At 37.8% G+C, this 21,354-nt stretch overlaps 1 protein-coding gene across 1 annotated transcript in view; it reads right to left on the reverse strand.

Moving 5' to 3' along the window:
- Nucleotides 1–18,750: 18,750 nt before the first annotated feature.
- rnf114 (ring finger protein 114) overlaps nucleotides 18,751–21,354 on the reverse strand; it is a 29,936-nt gene continuing 27,332 nt past the window's right edge. Inside the window, exon 6 of the mRNA XM_039734466.1 lies at nucleotides 18,751–20,247. Coding sequence (XP_039590400.1) covers nucleotides 20,182–20,247 — 66 coding nt within the window. The 3' untranslated portion in view covers nucleotides 18,751–20,181. The remainder of the gene's footprint in view (nucleotides 20,248–21,354) is intronic.

Here is a 21,354-nt window from a genome sequence, read left to right on the forward strand (position 1 = left end):
CGATTTGGAATATAACGTGTCAGGCATTCTGATATATAAGATGGAGCGAGATTATTTAAGGCTTTATAAACCATAAGCAGTATTTTAAAGTCAATCCTGAATGACACAGGCAACCAGTGTAGTGACATCAAAACTGGAGAAATGTGTTCGGATTTTCTTTTCCTAGTTAGGATTCTAGCAGCTGCATTCTGCACTCGTTGCAAACGATTTATGTCTTTTTTAGGGTAGTCCTGAGAGGAGTGCGTTACAGTAATCTAATCGACTAAAAACAAAAGCGTGAATTAATTTCTCAGCATCTTTCAATGATATAAGAGGTCTAACTTTTGCTATATTTCTTAAGTGAAAAAATGCTGTCCTAGTGTTCTGATGAATATGCGATTTAAAATTCAGATTACAGTCAACAGTTACCCCTAAGTTTTTTACTTCCGTCTTAACTTTTAATCCTAATGCATCAAGTTTATTTCTGATAACCTCATTGAATCCATTATTGCCAATTGCAAAAATTTCAGTTTTCTCTTTATTTAGTTTGAGAAAATTACTATTCATCCATTCAGAAATACCAGTAAGACATTGTGTTAGTGAATCGAGAGAGTCGGAGTCATCAGGTGCTATTGATAAGTACAGCTGTGTGTCATCAGCTTAGCTGTGGTAGCTCACATTGTAACCTGAGATAATCTGACCTAACGGGAACATATAGATTGAGAAAAGCAGCGGACCCAGGATAGAGCCTTGTGGAACACCATATCGGATATCATGTGTCTTTGAGATTTGATTACCACAACTCACAAAGAATTTTCTACCTGCCAGGTAGGATTCAAACCAAACATTTGTCGCTGCGTTTTTAGCTGTGTTGTTGTTTTCTCTTTCTGTTTTATATTAAATATATATTGGCGTAGCCGCCACTGCAGTCTTTGCTTTTCTTTCCCCAAGTAACAGATCGCCACACAATCAGCTCTATAATAGAAGTTAAGCCATCTGTAAGCTTAGCGCCGATTCTTCAAAACGTTTAAGGATCATTGAAATATCTTCGTAGTACATGTTTAATTATTCTATCCTTCACGACACTCCCAGTGAAGAATATAGATTATTTAAATGAAGTTAAAGTTTTATCTGTATAATTTAATAAACATATTTTGCTGCATTTCACCTTAAAATGATATCGTCATTATATGTAAATACGCGCTTTATAAAGTGGCTCAGGTTGTGCGATATTATAACTATAGTGCAAGTTTACAGTGGGGTAATTGTACTTATAAGTACAAACAGTTCTACAAGGTGCAATTGATTGAGTGCATTTAAAGTTCTTGGGATGAAACTGTTTCTGAACCGCGAGGTCCGTACAGGAAAGGCTTTTAAACGTTTTGCAGTGGCTGAGACAGCGTGTCCTTGAAGCTGTATACCGATAATTGTCTTTCTGATCAGCTGCTGCTGTGATTCACACTCAGATACAGTGATATAAATACTCCGAGTAGTGCAGTGAGAGTAATATGGAAAAAGATGATCTGCTGTGGCAACTCCTAACAGGAGGAGCTGAAAGGAGAAGTGAGAGTAACAACGCTAAAGCAGTTATGGTATTTGGAATACTATGGCTGTTCCCTGGACCATTATATTGTTACAAGTTAATTACAATCAGATGCGTTACAATAATAAACAATATGTGGTTAGTTTCAGTGTATTTATAAAGCCGCATTAGGAAAATAAGATGTAACCACACAGGAACAGTAGCACTGCTTTGACGCTAGGTGCCGCCAGTCTGCAAAACCGAGCGGAGAACTTGCGTACGACAAGGTATGAGGTACCGTGGAAAAGTGCGTGGCTTTACGCCAAGTGTAGGTTTTATACATCGCGATTTGAACGTGGAAAAGTTTTTACGCAACATTTCTGTGCGTACCCACCGTTTATACATGAGGCCCCTGGAGACCTCATCCATCAAGCTGCCTCCCCCATTTGGCCATTCCACAGCTGAAATAGCGCTAATCCGATGAAAGGACCATCAGGGAGGATCATGGCATACGGACAAAAGCGGAAATGTGCTTACGCACTAAAAAAATCTAGATGCATAAATCTGTGCGAACGCCAACTTCCACATTCTTCCGCTTCATAAATCCCGGTCAGCGTGAAAAGTAACACACGCGCCTGCTGTCCCGCCCCGTTTCCTCCCAGAATTACGCCTCTTTGAATATGCAAATCAATATAAATAGCCCTTAAGCTCAGCATTCTGTGAAAAGGCAATGTCAAAAGCACAGAGGGAAATAGAATTTCGGCGAATACCAAGTGGAGGCAAGGAAAAACGTACTATTTGTTGATTTAAACAGTGGTATAAACATCAAAAGGAAGTTGATTGAGTAACATAGAGTGTCGGAGAAACTTGAAAGCTCAAGTTCACAAACTCGCACAGTGTCCGAAATAAAAAAGAAGTTGTCAGATATCAGAGTCGCCGTGAAAAGGCGAGTCGTAGCCCACCGTCTGAGTGTCCTATGAAAGCTTATTAGGGTACAGAGAAAAAAAAAATAGGCACACAGTGGGAAAAAAAGCACGAAATGTCAACTTTAATCTCTAAATTTCCACTTTAATCACACAGTTTATTTTGTCATTAAAGTAGAACATCATAAACTTCATCTTAAAATCGTTTAATTTACTAGTTTCTCAAATCCCATCATAACTAAAGTAGCACGTTAAATGATTTGTTTTGTATTTGATCTTCTATGTGCTCTAGGTGTGTGAATCACTACGTGCTTCCAGGCTTTCTCTTCTTCCACAGAATCCATTACATTCATGATATTACAGCTCTCTGAATAATTAAAATACTGAGATGTATACTTGATATCATTTTCATGATGATATGAGTTAAAGCATGTTATTATACATGGAAACACAGTGGTACAGTGATTGTTCATGCCTTACGCAAGATGCTTGCTGTGCCGTGCGCGACCTTTGATGAAATAATTAATTGCAGCAATACTGTCTCTTTCAAACATACTAACCTCCAATTCCTGTCCTTCCTTTTCTTTCTCCAAGTAACCAATCGCCACACAATCAGCTCTGTAATAGACGTTACGCCATCTGTAAGCTTATAACGCTGATTCTTCAAAACTTTTAAGGGACACTGAAATATCTTCGTAGTACATGTTTAATTATTCTATCCTTCCAGTGTCGCGCCAGCCCCAGCAAGAATACAGCGCGAGGCAGGAACATTCCGTGAACGGAGCGCCAGCTCCTCTCTAGTGCTGCGGCACCGTATTCTCACATGTTTAATTATTAGCAATATAGATTATTTAAATAAAGTTAAAGTTTTATCTGTATAATATAATAAACATATTTTGCTGAATTTCTTCTTAAAAATGATATTGTCATCATATATAAATATGCGCTTTATAAAATGGCTCAGGTTATGCAATATTATAACTGTAGTGCAAGTTTACAGTGAGGTGATTGTACTTATAAGTACAAACAGTTCCACAAGGAGCACTTGATGGACTGATTGAGTGCGTTTTTAGTTCTAGGAATGAAACTGTTTCTGAACCGCAAGGAAAGGCTCTGAAGCGTTTGCCGTATAAGAGCAGTTCAATAAACAGCATGGCTGAGGCAGTGTGTGTTAGATGCTGTATACTGATAATTCTCTTTCCAGTCATATGATGTAGAGCTGTGATTCACCACTCAGATACAGTGATGTAAATACTCCGAGTGGTGCAGTGAGAGTAATATGGAAAAAGATGATCCACTGTGGCAACCCCTAACAGGAGCAGCTAAAAGAAGAAGAAGGTGCAGTGAGAGCAACAACGCTAAAGTAGCTATGGTATTTGGAATAGTTTGACCATTCTGTGGGCCATTATATTATTACAGCTTAATTACAATCAGATGCATCAAACTAATAAACAGTATGCAGTTAATTTCAGTGTATTTATAAAGCCACGTCAGGGATGTGGATCTAAAAAAGAAAGGGAAACCACACTGGAACAGTAGCACTGCTTTGACACTGGGTGCCACCAGTTTGGAAAACTGAGTGGAGAACATGCGTACTCCAAGGTTGGCGCTACTGTGAAAATGTGTGTGGCTTTACTCCAAGTTTAGGTTTTATACATCGCGATTTGAACGTGGAAACGGGTTTATGCAACCATTTTTTTGTGCATAATCACCGTTTATACATGAGGCCCCAGATCTCAATCCAGTGGAGCACCTTTGGGATGTGGCTGACTGAGTAAAGCATTGTGTGCATTTGTGTAGCACTTTTGTTTTCTGGTTTAATATTACAGTAACGTATGCATCTAGCAGCTTTAGATAAGGATAGGAGGTAAAATAGCCACTTGCAGTTGAAAATGTATTGTAATACAAGTAAAAGGAGACAGATAATTTTATAATCAAGTAAGCTAGAAATATTCTCAAAACATACTCAAGTAATTTAACAAAGTAGGTATAAAATACTGCTCTTGGCTATCAGCTCCAATGAAAGGTATGGATTAAAATATATATAAAAAAGGAAAATGAGAATGCCAATTAATACAAAAAACAGAAAAAATCAGGATATTCCCAAAAGCAATTTTAATCAGTAACAAAAATACCTGCAGTATTGATATACACAGACCTTTTGTTGGACAGTAGCTCAAAAGGGGAGAAGGGCACTTTACAGAACAGGGTTTGTTACATTTTAATAATGGATACAAATAAGTTCTCATTTTTATTTCTATGGGTTTAATTATATTGTAATTTTGAGTGCAACTTTAAGGCCATTATAAAATTCCTAAACATGGCAAAAACGTCCATGATTGCTGATTACATCAGACTATCAAAAATGACACATTTTAACAAGATTGAAAGGCAAGTAAAAGAATCCCATCTAGTTACATGGACCATAACAGCAAGAGTTCACATTACAGGAAAACAAATGAACTATTTTTTCTTGTAAAAAAATGACTATTTTGGGTCTGACACTGGAACTAATTATTTGTTACTGTATATGACCATAATATTCTGTGCATTAGACATTTAGCAATATGAAAGCTCTGAACCGCACAGTGAAAAAAAATTATGGGATAACCCTTATCTTGTACGTACGTGAAAATATCTTGTACGTACAAGATACTTTCACGTACGTACGAGATGTTTTCACGTACGTACGCGATAAACTTAGAGATAAACTTAGATTAAAATATTACAAAAGTGTGCTTCGGGGCTTCCTAATTAACAAGGCCGTGGCGCTTCAGTTTGACATCACTTCCAGCGCTTGTAGCGCGGTGATATAAAAAAGCAGACAGATGAGCTTTTATTTATTAAAGGAGTGTGGGATGATTAGAGTTGGGTTTAACAGCAGCATGCAATACTGCATTCATATTCATATTCATTTCTGTGGACTGTAACTGTGTGAGGAAAACATCAGATTGTTCAGTGATATGTCCTGTTTCCAGAAAATGATGTACAGTAGCATGCAACGGCATTTGGTGCTCATCTGAAAGTATGCGGTGCACACGCAATATTGGCAGGTGCGACTTTAAAGAACCTGGTGCACAGGCTATGGTAAGTGGTGGGCACGAGATAGTAAGTTGTACGCACCAAATTGTTTCCCATGAAGAAACAAAACACCATATCTCCTCAGGTACTCCGAACGAGTGTGCAGACAAATACCTGTAAACTAAACCCTTACCCTCCCACAAGCGTACTCTTTAACCATAGTGTAATGGGGTATGTGATGGGCATTTCGTGACTGACGTTCTGGGCATTACCTGACGTAGGTATTGCAAGCTGCTGTTAAACCCAACTCTAATCATCCCACACTCCTTTAATAAATAAAAGCTCATCTGTCTGCTTTTTTATATCACCGCGCTACAAGCGCTGGAAGTGATGTCAAACTGAAGCACCACGGCCTTGGTAAGGTCGTAATTAGGAAGCCCCGAAGCACACTTTTGTAATACTGTAATTTAATCTAAGTTTATCTCTAAGTTTATCGTGTACGTACGTGAAAACATCTCGTACGTACGTGAAAACATCTCGTACGTACGTGAAAGTATCTTGTACGTACGAGATATTTTCACGTATGTACGAGATAAGGGTTATCCCGTAATTTTTTTTCACAGTGCGGTTCAGAGCTTCAGTAGGATTTAGAACCATGAAGTACAATGTAACATTACTTTATATATGCTGTATGTATTACGATTGTTTAGTAACAATAACAAAAACTCTTTATAGGCTTTGTCAGCTTTTGGGTTTTATACCAAAAAAATTATTATTTAGGTTGGTCTCCTGCCTCAGGCATATTTGTACTAGAAGAAATAGATTCAAATAAAGAGAATTGAACCAAATATAGCAGTAATGACATTTTCACTCATTTAAACAGAACCTTTAATATAAAAATCAAACAAAACTGTTCCAAAATCTATTCTTCAAAAATTGTCCTGTCCTTTATTCATTGTGTAAGTGTACCAATAAAGCCTTGTAAATTAAAATTTAATGTCACTTGGCAGTCTTTTGAATACAAACACATTATTTACTCATTACATTGCAGGTAATGTCTTTGTTGTGTCTTACTGTTAATACATTTATTGTTAATTTATTAAGACTGTTATCTTTTAAAGATGCTTTCCTGCTTCGCAAGAGTTCTAATGTTGAAACTAAAAAAACAAAGAATGAAAAAGAAAAGAATACATTCGATAGATCTCTGTGTTCTGTCTCTTCACTACAGCCTATGCCAGCCTGGGCAGCAGTACACAAGTGTCCACTGTCACTCTCACACATATCTACAAGTCACTGAAAGTACCAGTACATATTTTTTTGAACTGCAGGAACAAGTTGGAATCAAAATGAACACATTTAAATACCAAGGGATTGTGTAATCAAGGATATGAATTTACTTTAAAGAAATTCAAAAAATTACTACTCATTTTAAAACATTAGGTTCAACTGTGCAGCATAACCTGTGTTTGTTGGTGACTTATCACAAGCAGAGGACAAAGTGCAAGACCTCATAAGGTAAAATGTATTTGGTAGCGTATTTGGTCCCTGACTTCAGACAAAACAGCTAATGCTGACTGGCATTTTGCAGAAGATGCCAAACAGCCTTTTTATGATGCATCCTTAGCTGGTGCCTACTAACTTGAGATTGTTATTCTGAGAACACTTAACAAAGCCACGTAAAACAGTATCCAGCGCAACATGAACAAAATAGTTACACACCTTATTTGTCATTTCATCCTGGTTTCTGTCACATGGCAGAAACTTCTAGTGTTTTGCAGCTCCAACACCATCATTTTTTATCTTTCAATGTTAAAGTACCGCTTAGTCGCAGTCACGGACCTAAAAAAAGTGCCTCTCGCGAGAACTCAGTTGCATGAATTTTACACAGAAGCAGCAGACAACTAAAGTCATTTGGAATGATTTTGCTTAAAAATGCATAAAGGTGACTTCACTTATTTAATAAATCTCAAATAGTGGGGAGTGGCCGAAAACCATAAGAAGAAAGCTAAAAAAAGCTGGTACTGTAATCAGTAACCTACATGAGCCCGACCCCTTTGACTTCACTTCATGTCTTCGCCTTTAAAAGCCTCCACCTTTTCCCTATTCCCTCAGTTCTGTTTTGGTCTTGGTTTTGTGCACATCAGTGCTGTATTTATTGAAAACTACTTTTGCAACCAGGAAACCAGATTATACAGGTGGCTGCCCCAAACCTTTATACGACTCTGTCTCGAGTTTGTGACAGTGCATAAGACATGAAGCACAGTGAGTGACCTGTACTATTAGAAACTTGACATGAACATGCCACTTGCGCAGATGAGAGAGAAAAAAGAAGGCAGCTGAACTTCGTTGAGACCAAAAAATATATAATTTACAAGATGAACAGTCACAGAAGAGAGTCAGCAATTGAACCAAAATAATAGACAAGAATTTCTCTTAAATATCCACCACTTTCTGTTAAACCACTGTTGAAAAGCAACTTCATCTGTAAGGCAATGTCAAGAGTGGTTTACTTACCTAACATGTGGAAGTTCTGTTAATTGTGGAGAAATACAGTTATTGTTGGTCAAAGGTTGGCCAAACTGGCTTGGTTTATGGCTGATATGAGGGGATACACCCTGTTACCCACAGTTAAGCAGCAGACCACATGGAGAGGTACAGATCCATTGCCATTCTCTTTGAAAAAAACATCTTATATAACGTTTCTAACACTACAGTCCTTTGTCAGTCAGTGATCCAAAACCTGGAATTTTGATTTTGTAGACAGAAAAACATTTCTGGAACAGGCTATTGAACATTTATTTAGTTTGTGCTCTCAAAGCTTCCTATTGTGATTCTGGAAGCATAATGTCAGTTAAACAGAGAGGGTGGTAAGGAAAAATAACTATTATTTAACATGGATGGACCTACTGGAATTTTGCTAACCACTGCTTGCATGCCCAAAAGCCCTGCATTTCATTTGCCATGAGTGTGCAAATTATTAAGAATACTGTTATCTTAATTATTAAGAATACTGTTATTCTTAAATTATTAAGAATACTGTTATCTCTCTCTCTCTCTCTATTGTCACACACGTGCGCATGGGGGGCAGCTAAAGGGCTTGAGTGTAGGCAGTTCGGAGGTATGCCGGGATGTGGCAGAGTACACTGACTCTTTTTCTCCCTTGCCTGTAGACCATTCCCAAGGGATTCCACCTGGCTCTCCTGACATCACTTCCGGGACCGAGCCAATGGAAGTGGACCACACCAGCTCCAGCCCCTCTGATGTCACGTCCGGCTGTGATCCAATGGCTGAAGACCACGTGCTTGATCCTTATGACCTCACTTCCTGCCTTCCCCTTTAAAAACCTGCCCCTTTTCCCTTTTTCCTCAGTCTTGTTTTGGACTCCGTTGTATGCACTTCAGTGCTGGTTATTTTAAAAAAAAAAAAAACTTTTGCAGCCAGGATACAATATTACACGGGTGGCTGCCCCAAACCTTTATCGGTTTATGTCTCGTTTTTGTGACACTATATATATATATATATATATATATATATGATGTGTGTATGTATGTATGTTCCAGCATCACTTCCGAACGGCTGGACCGATTTTCATGACACTTGGTACACATTTCTCATTGGTCGACTAAAAATAATGTGAAATCAACCCTAACCCACTCTTCTGGGTACGGTGGGGGTTATCTTGCGGTCTTGTATGCATGTTATCAAACAGTTGACACTTGGAACGACCACCAGAGAGCGAACTGGAGGTGACTGCCAGCATTCTTTATGTTTGAGCACCACCACACCCCTGTTGCTTTTGAAATTAAATAGAGTTGGCTGGTTCCGCGCATCAACTAGATGATAACATATATACAAGACCGCAAGTGAGTCTTCATTGTTTGTTAATTTGTTTATTTTTATTTTTAAAGTTGTGGTTTTTTTAATTATATTTTTCTCAAACAAATAAAAAAAAAAAACTTTATTTTCCTCCTGGGCAACGCTGGGTATTTCAGCTAGTGGAAAATAAAGAGAAACTGAAAGTTTATCATGTATCAGAATGATCATCCAAAACACACAAGCAAAATGATAACGGAATGGTTAAAAATGACTCCATTTACTATTTAAGTGACCAATCAAAACACTTTTGACATTATTAATTCTATATATACACTGTGTCCAGATATTAGGGGAGTGGAGTTTTTTTAAAAATGAGGGAAAAAAACACAGGTCAGGTCATGGAAGTGTATTGTGTATTGTCATGTGACATGTGCTTTCATGTCTCCTTAGAACAGTTGACAAAAATACATAGAAAAATAAATAAAAAGTATACACAGCATGCAACATACAGTATATACATGTAAACACAGTATGTATTCCCTTCTTGGATTAATATAGTGTACCAAATACTGATATTTGCTCTAATGATTGACTGTTCGGCAACCTTACAACCTGTGGGTAGAAACCATCTCTAAATCTACTATTGTGAGTGCCAATGGCCCTGTACTGTTTCGGAGGAGGTAGAAGTAAAATAAATGGCTGTGCAGGGTGGCTGAGGTCTTTACCTGTTTTGTCTGCCTTTCTAAGGTAATCCTGAACAAAAAGATACCAAGCTGAACGCAAGTAACATTCTCTGCCTTCACAGCCCTTTTGTGATGGTGCTTGTACTGCTTCATGCTCCCACTACTCTTCTGGGAGCCTCGCAACACAACACCGTCGGTAATGTAACCAGATGAGCTGGTCTGATGGGGACAAATCTAACTGAGCAAGGGGATAGTGGAAAAGTGCAACAGTGCTTTTATTAAAAAAAAAACAAACAAATCAGTGTCCAACTAAAGTGTAGTGCATCAAAGTTGCATTAATAAATAAATCCATAAAAAAAGCTAAAAATCCAAATGTTTAAAGTAAGGCTAAAACACAAGAATAATCTGCAGCAGTCATTGGGGCCACACCAGCCAAACACAGCTCCTTCCAGTCTCTCCAGCTCACCCAAGGGGTGCTCAGCTAAAGAGACTTCAGCAGTTACGGTCCTCTCACTATCGACCCCTGTCTTGGCTGCTTCTGCTGGTGTCTGCCAGATCACTCGGGGTCAGTTGTCCTCCCATCTTCCTTCTCGCACATGTACTCGCTCCTACACATTGTCAGTGGGCACGATCCGTCCCTCGAGCGCCAATCCTTCGCTCCACACAGGACCCCTGACCACGCTGACCTCACTCTTTTTGGTGGCTGGCTCGTCCACTCTCTTTCACCTCCCATAATGTTGCACTCTCGCTCTCCAAGCTTTTCTTCTCTTTTGTTCTGTTTTTCCTTTTTTCCTCCCCTTCACCCATGCCAGTCCATACTTATATGGCTCCGTGGGTGCAGCAGCTCAATTACGCACTGCAGGAAGCCAATTAAGCAATCCTCACGTGCAGGTGCGACTCGCCCAATTACCTCATCACCTCCCCGTGGCTGCACGATCACACCCACAGAGACTGACCCGGCCAAAATGGATTATTTAAAAACTGGCCTTTCATTCAGAGCTGTGGACCCGCTATACCACATTCCTAGCCCCTTAAGCCATCAGTTGCAGGGGGGCTCCACACCACTACCAACCCAGTGCAACTGGCTGCCCGGGTTCGCAGCTTGGCCCTGACACTGCACTAAAACCAATAAAAGCACCAAAACCAACCCCACATTAAAATCAACCCAAGCCCCCCTTGCTAAAACAGGACATAAAATAATAAGAACTTTAAAAGACAATAAAAGCAATCAATAAATAAATGTCCATAAAAACGTTTAGTCTCTAAAACATCCTCCTCCGGCTTGGTTCTGTGGGTTCTTTTTTTCGATGTCTGACACCTATTCCAGTTGCTGCTGCTGTTTTTGTGACATTAAAGATGGGATTTATTGTCCCAGCATCACTAAGTTAGCAGGTAGACCTCTTCTCTGCAAGCCGTCTCATCATTGTTGGTGATCAGGCTGATGATAGTGGTGTCTTTAGCAAATGTAATGAGGTTGCAGCTTTGTCTGGTCATGCAGTCAGAGATGAACAAGGAGTACAGAACGGGGCTCAGCACACTACAGGATAGAGGATTTAATGCTGCCAGTCCATATATGGTGGGGTCTATTAGACATTTAAATATAGAGATCTTGTTTAGTTTTGATTTGGATCAGAGGTTTCCCGATTTTCCTCTTCTCCATTTTTATTAACATTTTGAGACTTATTATTTTGGAGCCTTATCCCCATTTTGGGCCTTTGTAGGCTTTGAAGTAAACATGTTTTATGAGATTAGGATCACACTGTGTGGGATGAGGCCAATCACTGTGGTTCAGACCAGAATTAAAAAAGAAATGCCCTTTTCTGTTGGATTTTTGGAGACCTGCTCTGCCTTTGGTATTTCATGTGGAAGATTCTGGAAGACTGGGGTCATGTTTAGTATTGGTGCCTGCCTTGTGACTGATATGACCCTGTGTAATCAGAATATAAGTTTAATATGTCACTTTGCTCTGTACAAATATTTTATAATTCTACTTTTCTTTCTACTCGCATGCACAGCTAATACAAAGCCAGATTTAGCACGGGGGCTCATCATTTAGAACTGCTAGGCAAGCATTAGAAGACAAGACAGGGACACCTGTGAAATGGGCATTGTATACTATTTTTGTGTGTCGAAGTCAACATGAAACTGTATCCTCTTTGCCTTGTTTGGAATGGCATGATTCACCTAAGTGGGGGCCTGCACATGAAGAAAGAGTATAAAGCCTTGGAGAATTGCCCGGCGCACCTTTGAAGCCAACAGATGGATGGGAGATAACATCATCTGATCCAGAAAATCCTTTCAATGAAACAATGAAAATGGCAGACTCTATACATCGGGCCCCCACTCCAAAACTGGGTTCTTGTCATGGCTTCCTGCATCTGTTATGTAGCGTAAACTGTCATTAAAGAAAGCTAAGTTACTCCTCTTATGTGATTTCCTGCCACCGTATCACTAAGGGAGGGGTATCGCCTTTTTATATTATATCTACCGTATTTACTCGTGTACCACGTGCCCTCGTGTAAGACGCGCACCCATAATTTTTACAAAGAAAATCGCAAAAAAAGTTTTGCTCCATGTAGGACACGCGTTGTGATTGTATAGGAAGCATTTAGAGAGAGAGAGAGAGCGCTGTCGAGCGAGAGTGCAAGTAAGCGAGCAAGCCAGAGAGAGAGAGAGAGAGCGCATGAGTGTGCAAGCAAGCAAGCGAGTGCGCGAGCAAGCGAGAGAGAGAAAGAACATTACATTACATCTCCTCGTGTATGATGCACACCTGATTTTCTAATGCTAATTTTCGGGAAAAAATGTGTGTGTGGTACATGCATAAATACGGTCTATAGTTTTGGGTTATGTAACATGCCGCAATTACAAAAGAACTTATTCCAACAAGGGAGCAAACGCCCCCTGCTGGATACACTCTGTTGTTAAATGTATTTACTAATGGATGAATATAAATTCTGCTTTGAGATGTGGGCATGATTAGGCCTAGTGATAGTGATGGACTGACACCCTATCGAGAAAGGGATTTATGCCCTGGAGTTATGTAAATGGGTTTTTAGAATGCTGTTAAATGCCTTAATATTTGGCAATTTAGTTTGGTTTAGTGTGGGTAAATGCAGACAGAGACCATTTATCTGTTCTCATCCTCCTAGATCTGAGTGCCGCATTTGACACCATTGATTACAATATTCTTAAAAATCGCCTTAGTCAATGGGTGGCCCTCCCTGGCAGGGTCCTAAATTGGTTTGAATCCTACCTGGCAGGTAGAAAATGCTTTGTTAGTAATTACAACTCAAAGACACATGATATCTGATATGGTGTTCCACAAGGCTCTATCCTGGGTCCGCTGTTATTCTCAATCTACATGCTTCCGTTAGGTCAGATTATCTCAGGGCACAACGTGAGCTACCACAGCTATGCTGATGACACACAGCTGTACTTATCAATAGCACCTGATGACCCCGATTCTATTGATTCACTAACACAATGTCTGACTAGTATCTCAGAATGTCTGAATAGTAATTTTCTCAAGTTAAATAAAGAGAAAACTGAAATTGTATTGATTGGCAATAATGGATACAATGAGATATCAGAAATAAACTCGATGCATTAGGATTAAAAGTCAAGACGGAAGTAAAAAACTTAGGGGTAACTGTTGACTGTAACCTGAATTTTAAATCACATATTCATCAGACCACTAGGACAGCATTTTTTCACTTAAGAAACATAGAAAAAGTTAGACCTCTTATATCATTGAAAGATGCTGAGATATTAGTTCACGCGTTTGTTTTCAGTCGACTAGATTACTGTAACGCACTCCTCTCAGGACTACCCAAAAAAGACATAAATCATTTGCAACTAGTGCAGAATGCAGCTGCTAGAATCCTAACTGGGAAAAGAAAATCCGAACACATTTCTCCAGTTTTAATGTCACTACACTGGTTACCTGTGTCATTCAGGATTGACTTTAAAATTCTGCTTATGGTTTATAAAGCCTTAAATAATCTCGCCCCATCTTATATATCAGAATGTCTTAACACTTTATATTCCAAATTGTAACCTTAGATCCTCATATGAGTGTCTCCTTAGAATTCCAAGAACAAAACTTAAAAGAAGTGGTGAGGCGGCCTTCTGCTGTTATGCACCTAAAATCTGGAATAGCCTGCCAATAGGAATTCGCCAGGCTGATACAGTAGAGCACTTTAAAACACTGCTGAAAACACATTACTTTAACATGGCCTTCTTGTAACTTCACTTTAACTTAATTCTGATACTCTGTATGTTCATTATAATAACTATTCATGGTGGCTCTAAAATCCGTACTGACCCCTACTCTCTCTTCTGTTTCTTTTTCTGGTTTCTTTGTGGTGGTGGCCTGCACCACCTCCACCTACTCAAAGCTTCATGATGCTCCAACAATGATGGATGGATTAAAAGGCAGAACTCTACGTGGCCATCTTCATCAAGCCCTTCCGTGAGAACCCTAAATCTAAAGAGGACTGTTTCATTTATGTTAGGTAGAATGCCCAGAGGGGACTGGACGGTCTCATGGTCTGGAATCCCTGCGGATTTTATTTTTTTCTCCAGCTGTCTGGAGTTTTTTTTGTTTTTTCTGTCCTCCCTGGCCATTGATCATGTACTCTTATTCTATGTTAATTAATGTTTACTTATTTTATGTCTAACTGTGTCTTTTATTTTTCTATTCTTCATTTTGTAAAACACTTTGAGCTATAGTTTTTGTATGAAAATGTGCTATATAAATAAATGTTGTTGTTCTTTAGTTGCTTTGTTATTAAATGTCACAAAGACATTACCTTCAAACCTACCTGTACTTCTTCTCACTGAGTAAGTATTTTCAACCATTTTTGTTTTATTGTTGGTTTTAATATTTTGGAATTATTTTTTACTTTTTTATTTCCATTATGTTTTGCATGTTAATAATATTTGTGTGTTGTCTCCTTAAAAGTTTTCATACTTCTTGTATTTTGTTGGTGGAACCCAAAGTGATGGGGCCATCCTAATGTTGCTGCTGCTGGGATCTCCATCCAGCTGTATGCTGACAGAATCTCAACAGCAGATTATTGGGGATGTGTACTGGAGTTTAAAGTGAGTATTCTTATCACTTGTTTTGCTAATTTCTCATTTTTGTCTGTTTATTGAATTTGTCTTTGACGTTTGTGTATTTGGACTTGTTTGCTTTGAATCACTGCGGTGGGCTGGCGCCCTGCCCGGGCTTTGTTTCCTGCCTTGTGCCCTGTGTTGGCTGGAATTGGCTCCAGCAGACCCCCGTGACCCTGTAGTTAGGATATAGTGGGTTGGATAATGGATGGATGCTTTGAATCACTTTGAGGCAAATCCTTTTCCATTTATTTTTCCATCTTTGTTAATAAAACCTTCTTTTATAAAGATTCCTTGTTTTGGATTGTCTCTACAAACCCGACGATTACGGTTTTCTCAATTTTTTAAGACAATATAATATATTTTGGGACTTTAAGAGTATTTTTTAATGTTTCAAAGCAGCTCCTCATTTTGGCCTTGTGTAGGCTAAAGCCTGAAAGTAGCATTTGGAGGGCTGGTTGTTTGGGGTGAACATTAGCTGGGCTGGTCAGTGAGGGTGTTGGCCTGCATTGGTTTGTGAAATTGTGGTTACAACAACTTATTTTTCATTAATACTGTCCAATGTTGCATTACTGTTTGATGCTGTATTCAATGTCTGGAAGTGCAGACATTGTCATTCTACTGTCACTTGTCTGTGGTAGAAAATAAAGTAAAAAGTTCTTTGTATCATGTATATATGCATGCATTTAAAGTTAAAAATGAGCTCCAAACACAAGCATCTGATTCTCAATATTACTTTCTCAACTTCAGGCTACATTTTGTACCTCAAAAAACTCTAAAAAAATGTAAATTAATCAACATCACGATTAAAGTTGATAAATGATGGAATACATTTTACAGCTATGATACAAAGTAGTATAGCTAACTAGACAACTAAAAAAGTGTGAAAAATTACATAACTGAATGTACAGCATACTTTTAGTTTTTCTTTTTCAAATTAATGCCAGTCATATCATAATGACTACCACAACATGGCTAGAAATTAGAAACAATACAAGCAGGACATTCTTATTGTATGAGCCATGATAAAGTGAACAACTCTTTTTTTCGCACTAAACTTGCATGCCAAGGGCTGTGGGGAGAAGGAATCAAAATAGGTATTGATGGCCAAGGTAGAAACTTGATCTGCTCAGAATATCAATCCATAAAAGCACATAAGCACACATCTACCAAGGTCTTTAGTGATTATCAATTGCCCTCACAACCTGTGTACTTAAAGGCAAATTCTGCCAAGGAAAGCTAAACAGAATAATACTGTGTGGCAGATGGCTGGGGCTCCTGCCCAGCCAGGACGCCTGGAGAATGGAAGGACCAGGAGAGGGACAATGCTTCCCATGGGACACAAGAGGGCAGCCACCCTAGTTTGCAGCAGCAGAGGGCGCCCAGGTTGTTACGAAGCCATGGATTGCAGCACTCCCTGGAACCAAGTACCCAGCAAAGTGCTTCCGGGTGCCCATGCAGCGATTCCGCCACACCAGGAAGTGCTGCAGTAAAATCATCAGGGAGCACCTTAAACACACCCGGGTACATTATAAAAGGGGCCGCCTCACTCCATTCGGGGAGCTGGAGTCAGGAGGTAGAAGACAGAGCTTGCAGAAGAGGAGAGGACAGGCAGCAAAGGAAAAGAAAACAAAGAGAAAGAAAAGGAAGGAAAAGGACCGAGTTATTTATGGTGATTTGTGCACTGTGTGCTGCAAGAAGCAAAGAAGAAAATAAAAAGCATGAGTTTTGTTAAGAGTTTTGTTGTCTCTTGTGTCTGTGTCGGGTTGGGTGGCTGGCATGGCCCTGGAATTGTCACAACTGCCTCTTTTATTTTAGTTTGGTCTGCAGTATAATCGTATTTTGTTCAGGGTTTGTTCCTGCCTTGCACCCAGTGTTGCCAAAACCACCTCTGGCCTTCTTCAGTATTATGCAGGACTACTTACTTTAATGATTAGTTACAATGAATGGATGGATGGATGGATGGTATTGCTGAATTAAGACAAGGTTGACTCTTAATTCACACATCCTTAACCCAGTGGAATATACCCTGTGACTTATTTACCCTCATGGCTGCGGAACAGCCCTAAACTCACCTGAAAAGACCACAAGAAGAGATCCATTACAATCATGTCTAGAGTTCCCTATTATGGTATCATTATTAGGAATTGTTGCTCTTCCTGTCTTTTATTTTTTGCTAAACATTTCTAAGATAATGCTAGCCAGGTACAATAAAAGCTTGTTTTTAATTTTTTGTTCAGAGTATCAATTCACATGCTGTGATGATGCAGCTAATTACTGACAGCTTAGTTTCTGTTTTCTCTCCCCTTTTCAAATATATGTTTTAAATGTTTCAGGAAAGCACAAATGATGACTAACTACTTGAAATGAAGAAACATACATTTCTTTTTATCAATAAAAACTGTTTATTAGTCCTTATTATCATTACTGTTAACAAAATAATATGAAAAAATTATTCTCATTTGGAAACTATGGGCGTTTAAACACAAGTGAAATCCTTACTATTAACATTTTGCCGCAGAAATGTTAAAGAAATATGGCCTTATCCAATGACAGTAGGGTGATATCAGCAACTGTAGTTGGAAGCAAGTGGATTTTAATTGTTGCACCACAATTTCTGACAGAGTAAGCACCAGGGTTAAACTTGTTGGACTTTTTTTCCCCCATTATTTATATAATGGAAAACACTCAAAGACAACCTTATCCTACCACTGAAAACCATTAAAATATATTCATATTGTCCCACACTCCTGCCTAAACTATTCAAAAACTGTATTAAACAACATATATTTCAAAGAATTCGGCAAAGTCTTAAAAACTAAATACAAGACAAAAAACAAACTTTAGGACTAAATTCTTTACAAACACAGTAATATTTTCAAAATGCACTCATGTTGTCCATTTAATTAAAGTCTGGGAGTAAAGCTTTAGCAATAAAATCAGTAAAGTATTAAGTGACTGTCATAATATGATTAAAAAAAGAAGCAAGGAATTTAAAACTGCATAGGCCTTAAGAAGGTTAGGGTGGCTGCCCTTTGCCAAACATTTAAAGAGTAAACCGTTTAGCTTACAAAAATAACATTCTGTTTACTGGAGTGGTGAAATGCCCTTTGTGATGCCATGATTCTCTTATAGAGATGGTGAAGTTAAACTGTTTCATCATAGACAATACTTTTCACAGATTCCAGAAAGAAAAAATCCAACACTGTGAGAGCTTTATTTCTTAGCAGGAAAGTTGTTCAATGCTCCGATTTACAAACTGATCATTTGTAGTGTGCCGATAGCATAGCACGTTCTGTGAAAATTACCTTTCAAAGTAAAAAGTAAAACACAGTGTGACAGAGGTGTATCTGGAAAAGGCCAGATCTGAAAAGGGTGCGAGTTTCCACATATTCCAATACAAACATCATTGTTAACACCTCTCCAATACAAAGCACTGAAATCACGTCATTCTCTTTATATTACACACACACCCTGTACAAGTGTGTGTGTGTGTGTGTATGTATATATATATATATATATATATATATACACATACATACATACATATACATACATACATATATATACATACATACATACATATATATATATATATATACACACACACACACATACATACACACACGTCACACACATACATATATAGTGGTCTATGCGTCTTCATAATGTACCATTTTTTGCATTTGTGTATTATACCCAATTTTCTAGATAACAAATATACAAATTGTGTTAGCAAAATTCCTTTCTAATGTTAAACAACCACTGCACAACTTATTCAGTATGGACTGTTCTGAGAGTATAAAATGGTGCAATGGCACAAGTATTATAATTGTGCAAAACCAATTAAGCATTCAGTCAAAGGTTAAGGTGTTCATTCTAATATTTAACATAAATTCAATTAATCTATTTTCCAACCTTCTTAATCTAATCTCAGATTTGCGGGCTAATTAACTTCTGGAATTAAAATAATTTCCAATTAGCCCAAAATTAAATGTATGATATTGCATGACAGGCAACAACCTGCATACATCACAAATTCTGTACTGGGATGAGTTTAAAAAAAATGAATGGAAGTGAATAATAGCTGTTTAGGCTAAATAATTAACAAATGTGAAATCACAAGGATAATCTCACTTTTGTGCTAATGGTGGAGCCCAGTCAAAAATAAAATAAATAATAAAAAGAAAACATTCATTTCACATGTTTCTTTCGATAATGAAATAGTGACATGGAAAAGGTAATCTGACATGTTTCAAATTAAAAACTACAATTTACTTGTATTAAACTTTTGCCTCTATCTATTTATTTGTCTATCAATTTCTTTTTTAACAGAATAGGAAATGCAGATTGAAAGGGCTGCACTTCGCAATTAACTTTGCTAAATATGTGCATTAGTGATTTACTGTAGCTTGTTTCCAGCTGAAATGGTTTTCTTTCCCTTCATTTGCATGATCTCATTATTGAGGTTGCTTCCTTATTTTTATTATATATTTCAACAATTTAAGACTTCTCCTGCTTTTTACATCGTACATCTTTATTAGGATTCATTTGCAATCATTTAGAAGGCACTAAATGCTTCCTTGTTAAAAACATAGTAAACGTTTGAATAACTCTACAAAACAAATTCTCATTGCTTTTGGAATTTAAGGCTTCCAAAAATGGGATTCAAGACTAATACAGTATATTTCACTGTAAACTGCACAGATGCTCAACAAACTGAACTAAACTCAACGGGCTTATATTGCACACCCTGTTACAGATCACATTTCTTACATGTTAATGTATGATATTAAGTTAACCTGTTAATATATGTTCCAAAACTTAAAGCAATACAATACAATATATCATCCCAAGGGATACTCTAAAATAAGGGTGTGTGCTCTAAGGTTTTGGTCTCCCAATGTGTCTTCTAGAGACAACACAATACAAAGATAACTAAAAAGCAAACAGAACAATACACTCAACTTATAAATTGCTGACCCATCCACACTTCAACCAGGAAAAATGGGAATACATTAGTTATTTCAGTGCAGGACAATGCTATTGGGTGAACATGAAATCTACACCTTTAACAGCGTGGCTTGAACTCTGATGCACTGCATCTAGACTCCAGATGTAACTAATTGTCTAAAAGAGAACGTTGTAGAGCTTCTTGCATCATGGCATTCTCATCTGCATCAAAATCCTAAAAACAAAACAAAAAAAAGCACAAACATAAAACATACTAAAACAGCTTTTTAAAACATGAAAAAATGTTAAAGAATATAAACATTGCATAATATAAAGTGGCTTAGACACTATAACTCGTAATCTTACAAGGATGGTAACAGGATGTTACGTTAGGTACGAATCATCTTAAATCACATTCTGGCAATAGGAGCATAAAATATGTGGAAAACAGTATTTAAATTGGCACTTCAGAATAAATAAAGAATTACAAAATTAATAAAAAAGACCAAACATTATGTAAAACTGGAAATGTCCATGAAGAAACTAAACTTTCAACTAACATCAAACTATCTAAAATGTATTCTGAATAAATAAAACATATTCTTGAAAGTCAAGCAGCTGTACTAAAAATAATGTTAAACTAATGTGAAGCTATCAGGAACTTCTCACCACAACAACCTCTTCAGCATCACAATACATGTGGGTCGAGTTTTGCCCAACAGTGTTAAAAATAGGGTTAGAGGAAGCAAGTGAAAAAGTATTTGGTACTGGTTGTGCCACTTAGGAACTGGTTACAACAGGTGAAATAAAGTTATAAATAAACCTGCAACAAAAAAGTTTGAAAATGCAAACAAGAAGCAAAAACTACCAGCGCCACCTTACACGAGTTTGATCGATAACAACATATGTTTGGCTTGTTACTGTGTGATCCTACGACTCTCTCTAGGATGGAGTCTTCTTTGCTGAAGTGTGTTGCTTATGCCCTCTCTTGTATTTGTTGTGAACCACAAATAATGGGGGCTTTATTTGCATTGTAACCAAACATCGCTTCCCTGTGACAATCTGGTATCCCTAAATCTGTTCTGATGCTTTTCCTACTTTGGGATTGAATTACTTACACATTGTAATTTTCACAGGTACTGGTAGATGAAGTGCAAATGTCAAGAGTCCTATTTGCAGCATGACTATTATTATCAGAATTTAATTCATTAACTTAATATTATACTGTAATTACAATTCAGATTCGGACACTTTTCTGTACGGTTTCAGATAATAAGGTTTAAAAATAACATTGTATTTTGAACTCAGAGTTTTAAGTAGACAAACTTAGCCATGAAATTAC

Source organism: Polypterus senegalus, chromosome 14, assembly GCF_016835505.1.
Source record: "Polypterus senegalus isolate Bchr_013 chromosome 14, ASM1683550v1, whole genome shotgun sequence".
NCBI lineage: Eukaryota > Metazoa > Chordata > Cladistia > Polypteriformes > Polypteridae > Polypterus > Polypterus senegalus.